This window comes from Peromyscus maniculatus, chromosome 15, assembly GCF_049852395.1.
Source record: "Peromyscus maniculatus bairdii isolate BWxNUB_F1_BW_parent chromosome 15, HU_Pman_BW_mat_3.1, whole genome shotgun sequence".
Taxonomy (NCBI): Eukaryota; Metazoa; Chordata; class Mammalia; order Rodentia; family Cricetidae; genus Peromyscus; species Peromyscus maniculatus.
In genome coordinates, this window is record NC_134866.1 from 61,062,720 (window position 1) to 61,085,798 (window position 23,079).

The following is a 23,079-nucleotide window of genomic DNA, read 5'->3' on the forward strand; positions in this document are numbered from 1 at the left end:
CATGCAGCTTGTGAATTCCTGAAACTCTAACTCCAGAGATCTGATACCATCTTCTGGCATGCATGTGCAAGCACACACATGCAAACACACACACACACACACACACACACATGCACTCACACAATTTTATATGCTCTTTTTTTTGTTTAAATTTAAATTGAAAATATTTCAAGTGAAAGTTACAGAATAGAAGAAAGCAAACATTTGGTTAAGGAATAAAGGCAATAAAAAGACAAAGATTTTTAAAGGATATTTCAAGGGCTTGAAGTGTTTTAGTAAATTAAAACAAAGAAAGAGTGGAGCGAACATTTTCCAGAAGCATCTGATACACTCTTGGGAAAGTCTAATAATTAACATTTTTAATATATGATCTGGTATTCTTCAGAATTAAATACTGCAAAATATAGTGAACTTGGAGTGACATTTAGAACAGAATTAAAACTTAATTCAAGTACTTACTACAGCAGAGAGAACGATATAGAATAGAGATCTTATGCCTTGTCTCACTGTGGAGTAGCCTACACAGTAGTTATTAAGATTAATTTATTCATGCACCTACATCACTACAATTTCCAAAGAACAGTGATTGTAAATGACCATCAACGATTATGCAGAGCCCTACCTGTGGAGTGCAAATGTAATCCAGCCCCATTTGAGCCTCTAGATTCTGGGCATACATAAACAAGGAAACCTGGCCCAGGGCCTCTCTGCTCCTCTGGGCTACCAATGTTACAATGCCATGGGTTTCATTCACTTCAAATCTGGAATACAGAGAATGGACTCATTTTTCTCTCATGACTTGTTTGGTAGTTGCGAAGAATCCAGAATTAAGAAGGAGCTCACACAGCCTTGGCCTTACCTGCTGTGCTGCCATCCAATTACACCGTGGGCACCATCATTGGCATCAATGATGATCTGTGCAGTCAAGCCTTCTGAGTCTGATAAGACAGAGACGTATCAAATGAATATAAGACATATTAAATGAATATAAAATGTCATTTAAGCTATAGTTAAAGCCACTGTCTGGCACAGAATTTAAAGAATGAAGTTATATAAATGTTCGTGTATACCTACAGGTATTGTAGGTAGTGAAAAATATTTAAGAAAATAAAAAGCAGTACTGGTGACATCTGAAAAGAAATATTTTTATTACCAAGAATTACTGATGTATAACTACTCAACTAAGAGCAGAGTGGCATTACAAGGTGCAGATGTTACAGGTTCATTTTGAATAAATGAAACAGTATTTACATCTCTGTTGTATCTTAGGAGGGAGGAAATGGTACAGGTGGAAAGAGCAGAGAAGACAAGAGAAAAGAAAAAGAAACTTGAAAGAGAAAGGTGGACGGTCACAGAAAAATACACGTGTCAAAGAGTGGTACACAAGGCAGATTAATACAAACCAGGGGGGAAAGGGTTGATGGGGCGGAAATACAGTTCTCGTATCTGTATTGTATTCCATCCATACAGTTCAGTACGCTGCACATAGCTACTCTTCAATCCTAAAACACTGATTCTCCCCCGGGTGTGTGTGTGTGTGTGTGTGTGTGTGTGTGTGTGTGTGTGTGTGTGTACTTTATCCTTCAGTTAAGGACAATTATCATGGTAGCTTAGGTGTAGAAAGGAGTAAGAAGACCATTGTCTTTGGAATGAAGAGAACAATACTGTTCAGGAGACAGTATAAGATCAGGGTTTAGACCCAGTGGACTTCCGGCTTACAGCCAGACACCTAAAATCACAGTGCGCTGTTAAAATATACATAAAAGTAACATTATATGGACTTAATAGGTTATATTTGTGAATATATGTATTAAAAATACATATATATTTTTGCAAAAACAATTAATGAGAAAACAAGCCATGAATTTGAAGGAGAGCAGGGAAGAGGATTTGGGAGGGTCTAGAGGGAGGAAAAGGAAGGGAGAAATCTTAAAATTAAATTATAATCTCAAAAATAATAAGTATTTTTGAAAGGAGGGTGAATTCACAGATGATTAAAGTTAAATTTTTTAGTTTAAAAGAAGAAAAAACAGCTCTTTTGTATTCTGGTTGTAACTCGAGGCATATGTAAAATGGGGGATGTAAGAGATGGCAGTCCTAACACATGGAACAATTAGCACCAGAATCAGAGCAGAAAGAGCTCTGCTCAAGCCGCCACTGAACAGGAGCCACGGGAAGACACAGTGCTGTGGTAGCTCTCTTAGCATGAACAAGAGCAACCTTGGATCAAAACTTGACATAAAGAGCTTAGTCACTGGAATATCTAAGACTCAGCCAGGACATGTAGAAAACTGATTATTATTTTCAAAGCTGTTCCATTAAGCCTTAGAAATGAGTCCTCGGGCCACTACCCCTGTCCAAGCTCCCTGCTGCGCCTCCTCCTCCAGGCTCACTCCCCTCTGGCCTGTAGACTACTGCCCATGGCAGGATCAGTGGGACAGACTGACCCTGATGCTTCTCACTACGCACACGTCACATACATTCCAGAAGGACATGGGATGCAGCTTATTGAAGGGTCTACATAAGTTTCTACCAAGGTTCAAGTTTTACCTTTCAGTCTGTAATGAATTAAGTTTTCTAAAAGCGTGAAAAGAAAAAAGATCAAAGGTCAGAAAAGCAGAAGCAGAAAACACAAAATTCATGTTTAACTTAACAAAAATGAAGTGGGCAGCTTATGAAAATAGGTAATTATGTTTTTGAAAGAAAATGAAAGGAAACTACTTTGAAAGAAGTGGTACTGCTTTGCAGATCACAGATCTGGCTACAGCGTAGTCGTAAAATCCAAACAGCATCGTAGTAATAATTGCCTTTACATTGCTGTACACAATTGTAATGATAGTCTCTAAATTAGAATAAGTCTAAAATGCTCATCATATTTCACACACAGCTAAAATTAGAAAACATAACAAAGAACACTTCTGACTTTAAAATGCAGTCACTTCATTTCATTTGAAGTCAGTAAAAAGATTCACAAAAGAGAGCCATCCTACCTAGTCTGGGAGGAAACGAAGTTAGAGGAGCCATAATGAGATCAACATGAGTTAAATTCACCAAGAAATATTCCTTTAGCTCCGGTATATCATCCTGCAGAAGTTACAATCATTAAAAAAAAAAAGCCTTAATTATTTTTAAAGGAATTATTCCTTATAAGCTGCTTTTTAAGTTATACTACAAATACATATGTATAAACAGCAAATATACAATAGAAAACAAATACATAGTAAAAGTATTTAATTAGAAAATATAACTATAATAGTGTTAAACTTATATATGAAAGTTATTAGGTTGATCACTATGAAACCAACTCAAAATTATAACACTTTAAGCACAGTTTATAAGCAAACCAACTATCTAACAATATGAACCTAATTATTTTAAATACAACATAAGCAAAGGGTGTCAATTTCCCCCACCACCTGCTCTTCAGAATGAGGAGTGGAATGACGTTGGAGAAGCAATGAAGCTTTGCAACAGGAAGGCTGAGGACAACCTCTGGAATTTGAGGTAAGCTGTTTGCATTCCAAGGCCTCAAATTCACAGTGCTTTTTTATGGAGATTTTTTTATGGCATTGTTTGTGAGTAATGATTTAAAATAGCGTATGTGGAATGTCCAGCTTCGAGGAATCCTTTGAAAGTGATAGTGATGATTATTAATCAATAGTCCCACAATTAACAATGAAAACAATGAAGGTGCGCTAAACATAGGAGAAGTAAAACCCATGTCAGAAGTCACTAACAGGCTGCTAATGTTTATAAGGTTTACACAGAAACTGTGTGTGTGTACGGATGGATGGATGGATGGATGGATGGATGGATGGACAGACAGACAGACAGACAGACAGATAGACAGATAGAGATATATAGATACAGACAGACAACAGCTAGTCTAAAGTATCAATACATAAATACCAACATGTTTTTCAATTTATTGGAGACATGTTTCCATGTGAGAAAACAGGAAGCTAAAAACTGACTTCTAGACAGGCCTGAGGATCTAGGCAAACATGAGCAGCAACCCTCCTTACTACACCCTACAGTTGTTCAGTCTGTATGCCGGGCCTGCTCTGTGTTAAACTAGCATGGCTTAGGGAATAAGGGCTGAAAATGGCCAGACAGAGAAGGCCGTGCAAGGGAGCATCCCAGCATCCCTGCATCCCTGCATCATCCCTGCATCATCCCTGCATCCCCACATCCCTGCATCATCCCTGCATCCCTGTATCATCCCTGCATCATCCCTGCATCCCAGCATCCCTGCATCCCTGCATCATCCCTGCATCCCCACATCTCTGTATCATCCCAGCATCCCTGCATCCCTGCATCATCCCTGCATCCCTGTATCATCCCTGCATCATCCCAGCATCCCTGCATCCCTGCATCATCCCTGCACCCCTGCATCATCCCTGCATCCCAGCATCCCTGCATCCCTGCATCATCCCTGCATCCCTGCACCCCTGCATCATCCCTGCATCATCCCTGCACTCCTGCACCCCTGCATCCCTGCATCATCCCTGCACCCCTGCATCCCTGCATCCCTGCATCATCCCTGCATCCCCGCATCCCTGATCACAAAACCAGACTTGGAGGTGGGGGCAGGGTGGGGGAGAGTGCATTTCTACTTTAAAAGTGCACATAACCAGGGAGCAAGTCCGTGTGTGTGTGTGTGTGTGTGTGTGTGTGTGTTTATAAGGTGTATTTATAGTATATAATTAGCTACATTAACAGATGAGGCTTTTATAATGACTGTTTAGAAGTTTTGTCAGATCCTTCACCTGTTACATACTGACATGAGAGTGCCTTTCATTCTTGGATTTAGTTTTTTTGTGTTGCAAAGGGCCACAGTACAGTGGAAATAGCAACTAACATCACAGGGTATATAGCTTATATTACTAATAAGATTGTAAAAAGCCCCTGACAGAATAAAAGCTTGAAAATACAAAATGACAGAAATGTATTTCCAAATACATAGTCATTCCCATACACCATCTGCACTCTTTCTGTTTACAATCTTCCCATGACTGCCTAGAAGTCCATTTACACAGATGAACCCCAATCCCCAAACGACACAAGATTTCACGTTATGAAACTCATTGACGGTGCAATTTCAGTCACCACTGATGAAGTCTGGCCATAACCTTGTTTTCCGCCATCAGCCTCTAGAGAGTTTGCCATTTCTCTGATTTAACTAATCTTACCCACAAAGACTATGATCTACGTGAACCTGTGGGTTCAGTGAATCCTTTGACATTATCAAAATACTCCCTTGGAACCTCTTAGGCCAAAGCCACTTTGGAAATATCTATCACACAATGTTTCTATAATAAAATGCACAACAGCACATTGGCCAGTCTAAACACAAATGGAGATCCCAAGGGGGATCTGAAAGAAAAAAAATACCAGGGAAAGCAATAACCCGATTAAAAGCCACCAGCAGGGGAGATCAACAAACGGATTCTCAGAATCTCTACACACAGTAGAGTTTTCAAGATTTAAAGAAAATTTACAAATATTAAAGACAATGATACTTAATATAGAGACAACTAAAAAGTATTAAATATAATGTTAGTCATCATGAAAATTGTTACCTCTAAATTCAAAGTTATTAGAAACTACTAACCACATTATACTGTTTATGTTATACATAGAATGTTCTATCCATTTCTACTTTCTCTGTGATTATTTAGGCTTATTATAAGATCATGGAAACAGCACTGTTTACCTCAAGAATGGTGATGTTGATGGCTGCTGTTGTCTCCCCTTCTTCTAAAACCAGAAAGCCTGTCACAGGGACAAAGTCAACCTCTGGCTCCGCTGGCGTCCCTTCTGTTTCATTTCTCTGACTCACTAGTCCAGGAACCGTGGCGTATGTGACATTGATAGCTCCTGAGGGAATTTGTCAGAAAAAGACTTTATGATTACCTACACCTTTATAACTGTCTCACTGTGAACTCTTCCCTTTTATTGTAAGTTCCATACCTCACTCTTGCGCATGCGTACGACTTTCACATGTGTTAGAGCACAGGGATGGTCTACGACCGTCACTGTAAGTTCCATACCTCACTCTTGCGCATGCGTACGACTTTCACATGTGTTAGAGCACAGGGATGGTCTACGACCGTCAAGATGCAGGCCCTGTCTCTGGACTTGCAATTTGGCTATGGGACTTGTGTTGGCCAAATCGGGCAGGGTAAAAGTGCTGATGTAGTCACTTTAAGTCTGTACCCTGAGGGCCTGGCATACTCATTTGCTTTATTATACTTTTACTTGTCCCAGTAGAATAATGAAAAGCATGAAGAACAGCCACACAGGCCAAGCCCATCCTAGTAAGCAGATCCCAGAGCAACCTGCTGCTCTCTGCCCTGCGACTGAATGTTTGGTCCACGGCATTTCTGCAAAAACAGATAATCCCTTTAACTTTTGTAAAATAAAGAAGTTACAAAGTTCTGTCCTGAAGATCATTTTCTTTCATGGATTTAAAATAGAATTTTAAAAATAAAACAAAATGTCTAGGCCCTTGCCCACTTATTCCAAAGGAATACAAACCTAGAGATCCAAACTCTCTGTTGACGAACAGTTGAACTGTTGCATTAGCCTCCTGCAGTAAAACAAATCTTGAGGAGAGAGCAAAGTTTAACACACCATGAGGCTCGTCACTAGCTTCCACCGTCAGGACGGCCGCGTATCCCTGGCCGTCAAGCAGAGCGACTCCGGCAGGCAAGACTCCTAAACATAGCAAGGAGCCCATCAGTAGGCCAAATGGGCTTTTCAGGAACTTCAGAATTCTTAAAACGCTTATGTGTTTGCTGAGCCTGTGAAGCCAGGCCAGCGCTCACGCCCCTCCCAGAAATCACCAGGCTGGCAAACAATATGCACCCCATTTTCCTCCCACTCAACAAACTGTGAACTCTTCTATGTGGATGTTATTGTCATGATTGACGACTATACTGGTTGTCTGAATTACAGAAATTAATAGATAAGAAAAAAAACTTACTCGAGAAATTTGCTAAAAAATGGACAAATTTAAATTACCCATAAACAGTAATTGGTACAAAAATCTAAGTTGGTTTTCTAACATTAAAACAAATTCAGAAATTTTTATCTTTAGAAATATATTTTCTTCAATAAATAAATATCCCGCATGTCACACAGCTCTCCTTAGGCTGAGGTGGAAGATCATGAGTTTGAAGATAACTTAGGCTACATAAAGTTGAGGCCAGCCTGGGCTACATAGCAGAACCTGTCTCAGAAAACTCACCACTGCACAGCAGCAGGAGAACATTTAAAATCATTTTTACACTTGTTTGTGTATGATTATGGGTGGGTTCTTTGCGTGAGCGTGCATGCGTGCGTGCGTGCGTGTGTGTGTGTGTGTGTGTGTGTGTGTGTGTGCGCGCGCGCGCGCCACAACAGTGGACATGTGGACATCAGTGGAAAACCACGGATCTAGGTCCTCTCTTTCTACTTATTTGGGACAAGGTCTTTTGTTTTTTGCCATTGCATATGCCAGCCTAGCCAGCACATGAGCTCCCAAGGACTTTCTTGCCTCCGTCTCCCACCCTGCTGTAGGGATGCTCGGGATTACAGATATGTAGAGCCACGTCCAGCTGGGTGCTGGGAATCTGAGCTCAGGTCTTCCGTCACACAGCAAGCACGTCGCTGACTCTGCCGTCTTCCCAGCCCTATACAGCAAAACTTCTAAAGTAGTTTCTTTCAGCCCATAAGGACAAGTGTTTACATGCCATCCTAGAAGGTTTTTTTTTTTCCAGTATATTGATGTGGTACAGATAGTATTTAAAGTAACCTCTTCGAAAAGACAGGATCTCACTTTGTAGTTCTGGCTGGCCTGGCACTTACAATGTGAGATGAATCTCACAATCCTCCTGCCTCAGCCTTCTAAGCACACAGATCGCATATGTACAGCACCATGCTCTCCAATGTAACTTTCTTTAGGTTGGCACATACCTACCTGTTAAACATAGTGATAGAAACTACCTCATTTCTCTCTTTTCTGAAATGAAAATATCAAAGAAAAGTTCAAAAATGGATTCTAAATTACCTTGTGTCTTGACATCATACAGAACGACATGATAAACTTCTTTCTCCTCAGGAATATTGTCATCCAGCAAATGTACAAATATTGTTTTATTCAATGTCCCCTGTGCCAAACAGAGAGAAATACCATGCTTGTATTGTTACTGCACATAAACTCTCTCCTGCTTTCATTGGCCTTGTGCTTATGCCCTGCAGTCAAACATAGCTTTATTTGAACCAAACATTGTCTTAGAAATTAATTAAACAGAAATCGTTGAGTCATGAGGTAGCAGGTTTAAAGCATAGAGACACTAACTGGACATTCTGACCACTGAGCCAATCAATTTAAATCTTAATCAGTGACTGATGTATATGAGAAAGCAGCATCACGAAGAGATCTTTGCAGGAGTGATGATAGAAAAAAATGAGAAAACAAAAGGAATGTGGGGCTCCAGTCATCAGATGCTCAACCCAGTGCACAAGGTGACAGGACAGGACTTTGGCTCTACATCAAAGCATCGTAAATGAAGACAGAAGCTAAATGCATCAATGAAGAACACAAACAAGTAAGTGGATAAAATGATAATAAATGCAGTATAGTGGTGCTCAGTTTCTACTCTGTTTTCCTCAAAATGCTGCACGTTCTTCTAAAAATATATGGCAAACTTTTCTTCATGGTATTACCTCAGAAAAGAAGAGTTGGCCTGTAAAGTTAGCAAAATTGACTTCTAGATTTTGTCCAACAATTTTCCAGTCAACAGTGACATTTCCTCGACCAGGGGGTGTTCTGATCACATGGAACTGCAGAATTTCTCCTGTAGTAAAAAGTGCAGATTACAAGCACTTAATGGGAATGAACTTCACGTTTGAACTCAAGAAAACCCAAACTCAAGTATGAAACTATTTCAGGTCCTTTTCCAGGAACTTAACAGAACTGTTTTGTTGTGAATCTTCCAGGTGCTTTACACATCTTGTTATTCATCAGCACAGAGATCCTTCTTCCAAATACTTTCTGTGGGTAGAACTTCAGGAAATACAAGATGTACTACAAAAGTTGAGAAAGCAGCTGGTAAAATGGGAAAGAAACTTGTAAACACTCTAAAACATGAACCAGAACACAGTCTTCTGTAACATTACCACTTCATAGTCTAAACTAGTAAGGACACAAGGAAATTCCTTCCTTCGTCTCCCCAAAGGACACAAATTCCTTACACCAGTACGCAATGTGACTTTATACAATACATGCATGAAAATGCTTGTAGATATCTCAAAATCACATTTGTTTAGGTTGCAACTTACATATATCACCAAGGATTTTGTTTTATAAAAGGAATACAAGGAAAGGAGTCAAATCTGTCCATCTGTCACTTCAGCACAGTTACATTAGCATTCCCTAGTAACCGGATAACTATTTCCCTTTCTTGGCTTTTACCAACATGTAACATTTTACAAAACTTAAGAAAATTTCCAGAGTCATTTCTTTCAAATTGCTGAAAGGGCAAAGGAGGCTATTTGGAACTATGCTGATGTACATGGCTTGCTAAAACTATGCTCAAATTGCTAATTCTGCATAATGATAAATATAAGTTGCAGTACACTATGAACAACATCATTGAAGTTATAATGAAACAGGAATCAGTATTATTTTAAAAGGTTTGAAGAACACATCTTTATTTGCAGTTTGTATCACAAAAAAAAGTTGAAATACACAAATATTCACTTAAGATGCCATTTAAAAAAACAGCTTTTGTGTATCTTAGTAATCTTCCAACACTTTTCAAATAAGAGTAGAAATAAAATATGAACACCATATTCTACTTTTTTCAAACTACTATAATTTTTAAACTTCTAAACATAATCGATCTAAATACACATTTCTTTATTTTTATTTTTGATATTTCTGGAAAAACCCCACCAAGGGGCCTCATATTTGCTAGACAAGCACACACTGGGATACAGCTTAAGGCCTCAAAACATTACATCTAATATAAATTTCTTAAATTAAAATATTGTAGTTCAATTCATTTAAAGACTACAAATTACAAATAAACAGCAATAAAATTGTACTGCTAAATCTAAACACAAAATTTTATTAAAATGAATTATTTGTGGGCAGTCAGGAATTATAAGGCAAAACACTAGAAAGATTTTTAAATCCATATTAAGTATTTTAATACAAAAGGACTTAGTCATCACTACTTTAGTAGGCTGTCTTTGTTTTCTTGTTCAACACTTAGGAAAACTGATGGTCACGAGAAGAATACTTCAAAGAGTTAAGAGGAGCTCAGAGTATACAATCAGCCACCGTTGCCCGAGCATCACTTAACAGGTTTACATGTGCATAATCCACATGGACAAACACAAACGCGAACTCCTAGAGATGCTCCTCTGTGCACACAGAGAGCTTCCTTCAGAGCACATCTGTACTGCAGGCAGAGGGAGAGCTTTGCAGTTATTGACATGCTTTATGGGTAGTGTCAATGACAAGGTTTCTAGAGTCATGGTGGGCAAACTTTCCAAAATCCCCAAACCTGACACTACTTCAAAAACACTGAGAATTTCAAGAAGTGCACAAAAAGCAAGAAGATGGGCAGGTCAACGACTGTCTGTGTTGAGAGGGGTCGAATATTCTTACTAAAAGGTTGAGGTTGTTTAGTTGTATACAAAGATATGGGAATAAAGACACCATTCCGTGATGAAGGGCAAAATGAAACGCACAGAAGAGGAAACCAGTAAAAAGCTCCCTTCAACACTGCCCCATGTAACCCTCAGCATCTAACGCTACTCCATAAGCATCTGCTTTGGAAATCATCTATTGGCAGAAACACAATTTAAGGCTTGCCATTCAATTTTCTAAGCTCTAATGAAAACGAAGGACATGGTTCTGCTTCTTTCAGGAAGACTCCCAAGATCCAAAGCCACTGAAATTGCCTCCTGAGAAAAGGAACTTCTTATGTCAGAGGTGACCTTCACAAGGCAGTACTCAAAAAACAGCCACGGGAAAAGGAAAAACAGACCTAGGAGGCCTTTGCCTTCCAAATCTGGCAAATGACTGGAGGGAACGCAGAGACATGTTCTGATATCCAAATACAAACATTTCATGGGATCCTGAACCACCTTCTGTGGTGATATATTGTGTACTATAATAAACTTTGCCTGAGGATCAGAGGACCGAACAAGCCACTAGATTAAACATAGAGGCCAAATAGTGGTGGCACACACCTTTAATCTTAGCACTTGGGAGGCAGAGATCCATCCATATCTCTGTGAGTTCAAAACTACCCTGGACTACATGAGATTGATTCCATCTAAGAGAGAAACAGAGCCAGGCAGTGGTGGCACACATCTTTAATCCCAACATTTAGGAGTCACACACCCATAATCCCAGCATTTGAGATCTCATGCCTTTGCTTGGGAAGCACACATACCTTTAATCCCAGCACTAGAGAGGCTGAGACAGGAAGTGATAGAGGAGACAGGAACTAAAGGCCTTTCAGCAGAAGTGTCCCTTTCAGCTAGAGGCTCCTTCAGGCTGAGGAGCTGGTGAGGTAAGAAGTGGTGGCTGTGGCTTGCTCTGTCTCTCTGATCTTTCAGCATTTACCCCAATATCTGACTCAGGGTTTTTTTGAAAGACCAATTTAGCAATTTGTGTTACAACCTTCCATATCTTGTTGAGGCATGCATGATCTCACCTGCCAGGGTCTATACAACACTGGAAAAATCATCCAATATGAATCCACACAGCCACCCAAAGCCAGAGGAGAGAGAGAGAGAGAGAGAGAGAGAGAGAGAGAGAGAGAGAGAGAGAGAGAAGAGTTTATTTTGAAGGTCATTTTAAAAATAAAGTTGAAGACAATCTAAAGAGGAATGCAGATTTTTCTCATTAAATAAGTATGGTGAATAAATGAAAATGTAGGAACTCTGCTCTGTCCACTGCAACTCTAGCAATAAATTCTAGTTCCTGGAGGTTCTTATGGTTCTAAAATGGAGAGGAACCATGGCAATTAATACAGTTCACATAAATCTACAGCCACAGCCAAAGTTTACTTTTCTTCCCCCAAAATCTGTTTTGATCTTCAAACTGTGTCTTGATTTTTTTTGTTTTTTGTTTTCACAGTAAGAGTGTAGAAATTCAGTGGGATCTGTTGGCTTTCCTTGGCAAGTGTTGCAATTCCCTGAGCTCACACAGGCTCAACTGTCTGATCCAGGAAGGCAACGGGTGGAAAAGATGGCAGATCCTCTGTGTGTTCTGGTGACTTGTCTACAATCATCACACCTTCTGTCTTCCCGGCCTTGTATGTGAGATCGAACTCACCGTGAGCGCTCTACTACGTGTCGGTCCCTCCAGCATCTGCTCTGACGTGCTGGTGGTCATGCCACAGGCCACCGAGTACCAGTCTGCACCGATGCTGTCACTGCCTACCTAAGAGCCCTTGAGTCTAGGAGGCCAGTCTCAGAGTGAGGATTTTCTGACTGGATTTAATTACTAATTTGGTTTAATTACTAATTCCTCTTCATTGTATTTGTTGAAGACTTGTGCCTGTCAGAACCAAAATGACCACAATATGCTTTCAGAAGAAACTCATTCAGCCCCAAAAGAATAGAGGTCTGGGGTCTGCAGATTCTCTGAGATGCGACGGTAGCCACCAGCAGATGCTGCTCCTTCAGGTGTCTTCCACCCACCATTCCTATCACTACTAAAGCAGTCACAGAATAAGCTTGCAGGACATAATTGTCTGACAGTTTAAAAACACCGTCAGTAGATGCTGGGTACTATGTACTATACCTACGTTCTCTTTAATACATATTTCAATTAAATCTTCTGGAATTTTATACACTGTATTCTGGTTGTATTTGCCCCCTTCCTCCAGGTCCTCCCAGATCCACCCCCATCCCTTGCCCACCCAGCTTTGTGTCTTCTTTAAAAATAAAAAAAAAAAAATCCAGCAGGGCATGGAGGCACATGACTTCAACACCAGAATCAGGAGGCAGAATCAGGTGGAACCTTAGGAGTTCAAGTCCAGCCTGGTCTGTGGTGGTAATCTAATTGTACCGAATTATTATTTTGATTGTATGTTAATAAATAAAGTTGTCTGGGGGTCAGAGCTATTAGAGCCATAGCAAGAGTGTGGCGGTGGTGGCACACGCCTTTAATCCCATAGATATCTGTGTGTTCAGGGTCAGAGCTATTAGAGCCATAGCAAGAGTGTGGCGGTGGTGGCACATGCCTTTAATCCCATAAGATCTCTGTGTGTTCAGGGATATAGCCAGCATTGGAGACATATGCCTTTAAGACCTAGGGGGCTGTACATTCAGACAGTGACGAGGCAGTCATGTGTTTGGGTTTACAACCAATGAGAAGGCAGAACAACATACTATAAAAAAGTGAACCGACAGGAGGTAGGTCTCTTTTCGCGAAGCTGGGACAGCAGGAGGAAGGGTGAGATTTTAGCTCTGAGCTCTGACTTCTCGGCTTTCTCTTTTACATTGTTTCTGTGTTTCTTATTTAATAAGATGGTTGGTTACATCTATATCTGGCGCCCAACGTGAAAAGAATCCATTAAAAACTGCTTGGCTTGGCGGCAGGTCCACTTTCCCGCAAGGGCGGCAGGCGGCCCGCGGCGGCGGCGGCGGCACGCGGTGGCCGGCAGCAATCGGCTTCTTAGTCCGAGCAGTGGATTCTTAGCCTGGGTCTAGTTCTGCTTGACCTCAGGCTGGACTATCGGTGAGCTGCTTGCTTAAATCCTGCTTGCTTAAAGCCGGTGCTACAAACAACTCAGACCTGCCCTGCCGAACAGGGCCCTGCCTGTAAAGCCAACGCACGTGGTCGGAGCTTAAGGAAGTCAGACCCAAGCCTTGACTCGGCACAAGAGGGAACACGTGGCTGCATTTAAACTTTAGCCAGCTATGCTTTCTTGTTCTCTCTCTCTCTCTCTCTCTCTCTCTCTCTCTCTCTCTCTCTTTCTCTTTGGATTTACACCTGGGACACTAGGTGGCTGCTTTGAAAATCCCCTCGGATTTCTACTGTTCTACGCAGATTTGGTAAGTCATAACATATCAGATATTTTAAAGGAAACTATCTAAAAGAGAATTTTTTTCCACATTAAAAAACAAATGGGTTTTATGTGTACATTGGAAGAAAATTGGTTTTTGTTCGAAATTTTAGGCAGTCTGGCAATGGAACAACTATATAATATTAGTATTGGTGGAATTATGCACCTTATCACTACAATAATCCACATTTTAATATATAAAAAGATAGTCAATTTAAGTGCCAGGATAACAGCTTTAGAAGAACTTGTTAAACCTGTAAAAATTCAGACAGAAGAAATTAACAGTGAAGTTGTTTCAAGTCGGGATCATAAGGTTGGAGAAAGAAAGCCTGTTTTCACACAGTCACCCTTAATTTATCCTGTAACCGTACAGCAGATGCCTGATCAAATGGCTACACAAAATACTTGGGCTCCAATTGAAATGTTGGATTTAAAAAGGTTTAAGGAGGCAATAGTATCTTATGGCATGCATTCCCCATATGTAAAGCAAATGTTAAACTCTTGGTCAACATATAATAGGATAGTACCACAGGACTGGCGGGACCTTGCACAAGGTGTTCTGGAACCCAGCCAGAGACTTCAATTTCTGACTTGGTTTAAGGAGGAGGCTAAAAACATAGAAAAACAATGGAGGGATAAAGGAATACAAGTTTGCCAGGATCAGCTTATGGGCGAAGGCCAATATGCTTCAGCACAAACACAATGTTTATATGATGTCCAAACCCTAATTTTATGTCGAACGGCAGCCTTGAATGCATGGGACAAAGTTGAGGAACCAGGAAAAAAATCTGAGTCATTTACAAAGGTGAAGCAAGGCCCAAAAGAGTCTTTTACAGATTTTTTACAAAGACTGGCTTCAGCAGTAAAGAGAATGGTCTCGGATTCAGAAGCTGGTAAGGCAATAATTGAATCTTTGGCCTTTGAGAATGCAAATGCAGCATGCAAAAGAATGATCAGGCCATTAAGGGCAAGATCTGCACCTATGGAAGATTGGATTAGAGAAACAATTAATGTTGAAGCCGATGAGCATGATGATACATGGGTAGGAGAAGTAATTTCAAAAGGTTTGAGGAGTGTTAGATGTTTTGGATGTGGAAAGCAAGGACATTTGAAAAGGGACTGTAGACAGGTCATTCCCAGAAACAATGTTTCTTCAAGGAACAATGGCAACAGAATGCCCCTTCCTTCTGGAGTATGCAGAAGGTGTGGTAAGGGAAAACACTGGACCAACGAATGTAGATCAACAAAGGACAGACAGGGTAATCCTTTGCCTCAGTCTTCGGGAAACTCCCAGAGGGGCCTCAGGCAGGCCCCCAGTGCAAATCCAGTTCAAACCTTTCCTGCAGCCATAGAGGAAATGCCTGCTCTGGAGAGCGATTAAATAACCAAATGCCTATTGGAATAAATCATGCTGGTCAGGATGATGAAACAGAGAGAATAGAAAATTCAGGAGAAAACATAAAGAAAATTTTTTGGCAAACTTCTATTAATGAACAAAGACCAAAATTAACGATAAAAATAAATGGTGTTTTGTTGTCTGGTCTGGTAGACACAGGTGCGGACGTTACCATAATTGCACCAGAATTTTGGCATCCATCTTGGCCTCTTCAGGAGGTAAACGTTCAACTGTTAGGAATTGGGACATTATCTCAGGTGAAACAGAGTGCAAGATGGCTCGAATGTATAGGTCCAGAAGGACAGAGAGGAAAATTAAAACCATATGTGGCTAACAAAACTATGAACCTGTGGGGTCGAGACTTGTTGCAACAATGGAATACTCAGATTAACATCCCTCCAATCTCAGAAACAAATCATAAACTTGCACATGTTACTGAGAGAAATATTAGAAGATATTGTTCTAATGAGTGGTCACCAGCCATCCATATTATACAAGAACAGGGCACAATAACTGATGATCTTCCAAAGACACCAACAGCTCTACCTTTAAAATGGTTAACAGACAAGCCTGTATGGGTCCAGCAATGGCCTTTAACAACAGAGAAACTCCAGGCTTTAGAAGAGCTGGTAGAAGAACAGTTAAATGCTCAGCATATTGAAGAATCAACCAGCCCTTGGAATTCTCCTGTATTTGTTATTAAAAAGAAATCTGGTAAATGGAGAATGGTAACAGACCTTAGAGCAATTAACAAAGTTATTCAGCCAATGGGCTCTCTACAATCTGGGATGCCTTTGCCTACTCTGTTACCAAAAGGATGGCCTCTCATAGTTATTGATTTAAAAGACTGTTTCTTTTCAATACCCTTACAAGAAAAAGACAAAGAAAGATTTGCTTTCACAGTGCCTACTTATAATAATTCTCAACCGGTTAAAAGATTTCAATGGAGGGTCCTCCCACAGGGAATGTTGAATAGCCCAACTCTGTGCCAATATTTTGTACAACAGCCATTGGAAGTGATACGTAAAAAATTTCCTAAATCTATAATTTATCATTATATGGATGATATTTTACTAGCTGACTCAAATGCAGATACTTTAGAAATAATGTTTGAAGAAGTAAAGAAAATTTTGCCTTGCTGGAGATTACAAATTGCTCCTGAAAAGATACAAAGAGGAGATTCTATTAATTATTTAGGATATAAAATAGAGCTACAAAAAATTAGACCCCAAAAGGTGCAAATTCGGAGAGATAGACTACAGACTCTTAATGACTTTCAAAGATTATTTGGAGATATTTCTCATCTACGAACTATTGTTGGGGTAAAAAATGATGAACTGACTAATTTGTTCAAAACCTTAGAAGGTGACAAGGACTTAAATAGTCCAAGAGAATTATCACCTGAAGCTGAGAAAGAATTAGCCTTGGTAGAAAAGAAAGTGCATGAAGGACACGTGAATCGTATTGATCCAAAGCTGGATTGCATTTTGGTTATCTTACCTTCTAGGCGTTCTCCTACTGGAATATTAATGCAGAGGGAAGATATTATATTGGAATGGATATTTTTACCAAATAAACCAAATAAAAAATTAAAAACTTATGTGGAAAAAATCTTGATTGATTTACAAAGGAAAATTGAGACTTCGTCAATTAGCAGGCATAGACCCAGCAGAAATTGTCGTACCATTAACTAAGGAGGACATTGAAAAATTATGGACAGAAAGTGAACCTTGGCAAAGAGCTTGCAGTAATTTTTTGGGAGAAATTAACAGCAAATATCCCAAAAGCAATAGAATTGATCTTATAAAGAGAGCTGAATGGATCTTGCCTCAAATTGTACGGCAAAAACCCATATCTGGAGTTCGTACATTTTATACAGATGCCAACAAAGAAGGAAAGGCAGGTTACAAATCAGAAAATTTAAGTAAAGTGGTTCAAAGTCCGTATAATTCAGTTCAAAAATCAGAATTGTATGCTATTCTGTTGGTATTAATGGATTTTTCAGAACCTCTCAACATAGTAACTGACTCTCAGTATGCTGAAAGAGTGGTGTTACATATTGAGACTGCAGAATTTATCCCTGATGCTTCAGAATTAACTTCACTATTTATTCAATTACAAGATACAATCAGGAAAAGGAATCATCCTTTATATATAACTCACATTCGATCCCATACTGGTCTGCCAGGCCCTCTAGCACAAGGCAATGATGAGATTGATAAATTATTGATAGGAAATGTGCTGGAGTCCTCAGAATTTCATAAAAAACATCACGTTAATAGTAAAGGTTTAAAAAAGGATTTTTCCATAACCTGGCAACAAGCCAAAGAAATAGTAAAGAAATGTCCTACTTGTTCCTTCTACAATCAAACGCCATTACCAGCAGGATGTAACCCAAAGGGTACTCAGAGAAATGAAATCTGGCAGATGGACGTGTTTCACTTTGCAGAATTTGGAAAACTGAAATATGTACACCACACCATTGATACTTTTTCAGGATTTCAATGGGCAATTGCTTTGAGTTCTGAAAAGGCTGATTCTGCAATCACTCATTTGCTAGAAGTTATGGCCATCATGGGTATACCTGCACAAATCAAAACTGACAATGCTCCATCATATGTCTCTGTTAAAATGAAACAGTTTTTTGCTTATTACAATATAAAGCATATTACAGGCATACCACATAATCCTACAGGTCAAGCAATTATAGAAAGATCAAACAGAACTCTAAAGGATATGCTAAATAAACAGAAATGGGTAACAAAAACCCCCAGAAATAGACTGCATAATGCTCTTCTAACTTTGAATTTTCTGAATGCCAATGAGAAAGGAACAACAGCTGCAGAGAGACATTGGATAATAGAAAAAACTACAGAATTAAATCAGCCTATATACTTTAAGGATGTGCTGACCTCAGAATGGAAACCAGGGTATGTATTACATTGGGGACGAGGTTTTGCTTTTGTTTCTACAGGAGAAGATAAGCTGTGGGTACCATCAAAATTGATAAAGGTTCGATTTGAACAAGAGAGACCTCTTAATTAGAGGAGGTGATAGTTCATCAACCAGCATGAACATCCAATTTAAACTAACTTGTACCTGTAACACATGTCTTTTCATTTAATCAGATAATAACTTGTCAAAAGGAAACATCCCCAAAATTAGTCTTGGGGAAAGGTTTTTGTTTTTGTCTTGTAGGAGAATGAAGGTTAAGGAATCTGAAGAACACTGGACAAATGAGACAACTGAAGAAAAGTGACAAATCATCTATCCCAAGAAACAGAGTGAAACGGTGTATGGGTATATATTATCTAAAAAAATTTTATGTCTTCCTAAATGTTTGTTTCTGCTTTTCTCTAAAGATTTAACACTATTGGTCTTCTAACAGTCCCAGTTCAATTAAAATTTAAAGCTGACTTTGGAGTTGGAGAATGGCTCTCTCCTTCTTTAAAATCAAGCATGTTGTTAAAAGGTAAATGCAAACTCCCTGTATCATGCCAGAATAAGAGCCATCTTCTGCTATGGTACAGGACAAAAGCAAAATTAATTAAGGGACTATTCTATTACTAATCTCAACTCTTTGATTCTATTCTGATTCTTTAAACTTTTCTCAAAGTATAAATTTTATATCAAAATTTACAAGATTAATATATATATATACATTTTAAACTTTGTTAAGATATGAATGGTCACATAGAGTACTAACTAATTCTAGAAAAAAGGCTAGCTGCATATATATGTTTTTGTGTTCGAGTCTCTTATCAGTTTTCTGCAGGAAATCATGGCCAGGCCTAACATCAACTGAAGTCTCCAGAAAGAAGATGGGGCCCCACAACAACAACAATTCCACGTGGACAATAATAATATCATTAAGCTGACAAACATAATCCACAGATCAGCTTTGAACTACAAGGTGCTCAGAGCAATTTTGAGATGACTAGCTGAGATGATCCAGTCTCAAAGACTACTTGAATAAGGACTTGAGATAAACCCTGAACTTTGGCATTATACACAGACTGGATAATGAAGGATATAGTTACCTCTCCTAGAATATGACAATTAACCTAAAATTTTTCTTTCAGGATAAAGAAAACTTCGCCCATACCCAGCAGGAAGCAATTTTAAGAATACGACGCCCACATTCCCAAAGAGGTGGTGTGGGGCGGGTGGTTTTTTGGTCTTTTTAATGGGTTTTGGGTCTGGGATAATTTTCAGTGTTTAGGGGGGTTGGTTACAAGTTATTGTCAAGGGTTAGGAAAAAGGCTAAGCAAAGGAGATTAGATTTAAGGTTCTTGTTTAAAAAAAAAAAGAAAAGGAAAGAAAGAAAAGAAAAAGACAATTACTAATTTTAAATACTTTACATTGGATTGGATTGTTTTATATTGTATACAAATTTGAAATTGATATTGTTAGAAAATGCTATATGTATATTTCTAATTGTATTTATACCATTCATTTAACAATGTAATGCAAATTTCTGATCCTTGAATGTTATTATTATCAACTATTAGGATATAAAGAAATGAAAGTTAGTAGTTAGACATTACAATAGAACTTGTAGTCATATTAGATATGTTTTAAAAATTGAGCAGAGATGTTTTAGACAGGTCATCTTCAAACCCTTCAGAGATCTACAGAATATGGCATTTAAAATGTTTTAATAACTTAGAAAATTTTTCTTTTTTGAGACATGTCGGCTCCTGGCAGTACCAATCTACTTTAGAGAAAATATGGGCATTGAAGAAACTGCATATGGAGTCAACTTTCATTCTGGCAAAAGTTAGCCACTGGACAACAAAGTATCCTTGAATCAACAGGACAAAATGGACAGACAGATCACGAAACAAGGGACTACTGATTCTTGTCAAAACAAGTGTGGTTATGGCTTTATCAAAAGGCATCTTCTGAGGCCAGGACAATATGGCCCCATCCCTGAAGTGGCCTTCACATCCGGAAAAGGTACAGTGCCCTTTTCTTCGAAGGCAGCTTAACAGGCAGAGGGCCGATGGATTCTGTTGTACAATGGAACAGCAGCTGAAAGCTCATGCCTCTCAAAAGTAGACTGGCATTTAATAGAGGGATGTGGAGAAGAAGGGGATGCTGAGATGAAGCCATATATACACAGCCAAGAAGAATGGACAGCTGAATTAAAAAACTGTCAACAATTTCCAGAATTTAAAATCCTGAATCATGACAGGACACTAGTGGAATTCAGGTGTTTCTGGTACGTGGACTGCTCTCACCCAATGTGAGGTTGAACTGTTGACCTTGTGTACATCCTACTTCACAAATGAGTCTGTCAGATACACTAAGCCTATAGGCTGAAGATGATGCCCCAACACTGCGGAGAAACCTCAGGTGACTGCCCAGGCAGCTGGCTATTTCTGTCAACTCACAAAATTTTTTGGAAGTTGCTTGCATGCACTTCCTGTTTTTATTTTTGTTAGCTAATATTATTCCCTTCTTGGGTCTCTGAGGGAGTTGAAGATTAGTTAGTTATGGTTGAAGATTAGTTAGTTATAGTTGAAAATTAATTAGGATAGAAAGTGCATTAGATACATCTTGGATTTACCAAAATAGGATAGATAATGTAATTATTTTCTCTGATTTGTCAAATACCTGTTTAGGTATTTATTACTTGTATATATTGTATATAGTTATTGTACTTTTGTATATAGTTTTTCTTTTGTTAGTTATAACCTTTTTTTTTCTTTTTATTAAAATAGAAAAGGGGAAATGTGGTGGTAATCTAATTGTACTGAATTATTATTTTGATTGTATGTTAATAAATAAAGTTGTCTGGGGGTCAGAGCTATTAGAGCCATAGCAAGAGTGTGGCGGTGGTGGCACACGCCTTTAATCCCATAGATATCTGTGTGTTCAGGGTCAGAGCTATTAGAGCCATAGCAAGAGTGTGGCGGTGGTGGCACACGCCTTTAATCCCATAAGATCTCTGTGTGTTCAGGGATATAGCCAGCATTGGAGACATATGCCTTTAAGACCCAGGGGGCTGTACATTCAGACAGTGACGAGGCAGTCATGTGTTTGGGTTTACAACCAATGAGAAGGCAGAACAACATACTATAAAAAAACGAACCGACAGGAAGTAGGTCTCTTTTCGCGAAGCTGGGACAGCAGGAGGAAGGGTGAGATTTTAGCTCTGAGCTCTGACTTCTCGGCTTTCTCTTTTACATTGTTTCTGTGTTTCTTATTTAATAAGACGGTTGGTTACATCTATACTGGTCTACAGAATGAGTTCCAAGGTGGCCAATGCTATATTGCAAGACTTTGTCTCAGTATATATATATATATATATATATATATATATATATATATATATATATATTTATATTATAATATATATACACACGCCATTCTGTGGCCACTAGAACGTGTTCCACCTCGCAGGGGACACAGCCATAAAGAAAATTGGTCCATTCTCTCCGAGCAGGGGTGGGACTCCGTGCCCACCTCTCCTCCTCATGCTGGTGCTTTATCTGACTTGAGCTTATGCAGCAGGACTTGTGCATGCTGTCACAACCACTGTGAACTGATACTTGTGCATGCTGCCACAACCACTGTGAACTGATACGTGCAACCGCCCTGCTGAGTCCAAAACACACTTTTGTTTTAGTTATTCACTAGCTTGGGCTCTTACAGTCTTTCTGTCCACTCTTCCACAATAATACCCGGGCCACAGGAGAAAGGAGTGCTTCACAGATGCCCCTTTAGGGCTGAGCATTCAGCAATCTCTTCCTCTGTGCACCAGAAGCAAATCTCTATATTAACCACCATCTACCGCAAAAAGGGGCTTCTCTGATGAGAGCTGAGAGATGCACTAATCCATGGGTCTAAGAATTCACTAGGAGTACTTTAGCAGAGTAATCGTGGTAGCGTCTCCCCTGGGAGCAATGACGCTTGTGTAACTATTGGGTGACTATTGAAGTGTTTCTCTCCTGGGCTCTTCCGCACCGTCTCCTGTCTCACAGTCTTCCTCTCCAGCACCTTGGCCTGCTGCTCCACATTGCTCCACCCTGATAATGTGCTTTTCCTCCCGGTCCACAATGTCGACGAAAATCCAACTTCCAATTCTTTTGTTTGTTTGTTTTTGTTTTTTGTTTTGTTTTGTTTTTCAAGACAGAGTTTCTCTGTGTACTTTTGCGCCTTTCCTGGATCTCACTCTGTAGACCAGGCTGGCCTCAAACTCACAAAGATCCACCTGCCTCTGCCTCCCAAGTGCTGGGATGAAAGGCGTGCGCCACCACCGCCCAGCCCAACTTCCATTTCTAATAGGATGTAGAGCAAAGGTCTCGTCCTGATTTCCTTCTTTCAAATAGTTAGGAGTCCCGCAACTAAAGTCGCTTCAAATGTTCACAATTTCCTACACTGTCAGGTTCTGTGGCAGACACAAATCCAGACAAAACAGTCTCTGTTGAGGAGTTTCCCTGCTGGGGAACACAGGCTTTGGGTTCCAGTACGGGGGAGGGGAAGTTCCACCACTGATCTCAGGTGCTGTCGCTTGATTTCAGGGTGTCAGGGCCTACAGTCGGACTGCCACTAAAATTAGGAAATAATGGGAGTGGATCTGACACACAGGTAACA

At 39.6% G+C, this 23,079-nt stretch overlaps 1 protein-coding gene across 1 annotated transcript in view; it reads right to left on the bottom strand.

The window, feature by feature from the left end:
- The window catches only part of Adgrv1 (adhesion G protein-coupled receptor V1), a 541,812-nt gene that overhangs the window by 407,147 nt on the left and 111,586 nt on the right, over positions 1-23,079 (bottom strand). Inside the window, exons 35-41 of the mRNA XM_076552019.1 lie at positions 8,713-8,843; positions 8,054-8,153; positions 6,541-6,720; positions 5,717-5,880; positions 2,991-3,084; positions 860-938; positions 623-761 (exon numbers count right to left, since the gene is read on the bottom strand). Coding sequence (XP_076408134.1) covers positions 623-761; positions 860-938; positions 2,991-3,084; positions 5,717-5,880; positions 6,541-6,720; positions 8,054-8,153; positions 8,713-8,843 — 887 coding nt within the window. The remainder of the gene's footprint in view (positions 1-622; positions 762-859; positions 939-2,990; positions 3,085-5,716; positions 5,881-6,540; positions 6,721-8,053; positions 8,154-8,712; positions 8,844-23,079) is intronic.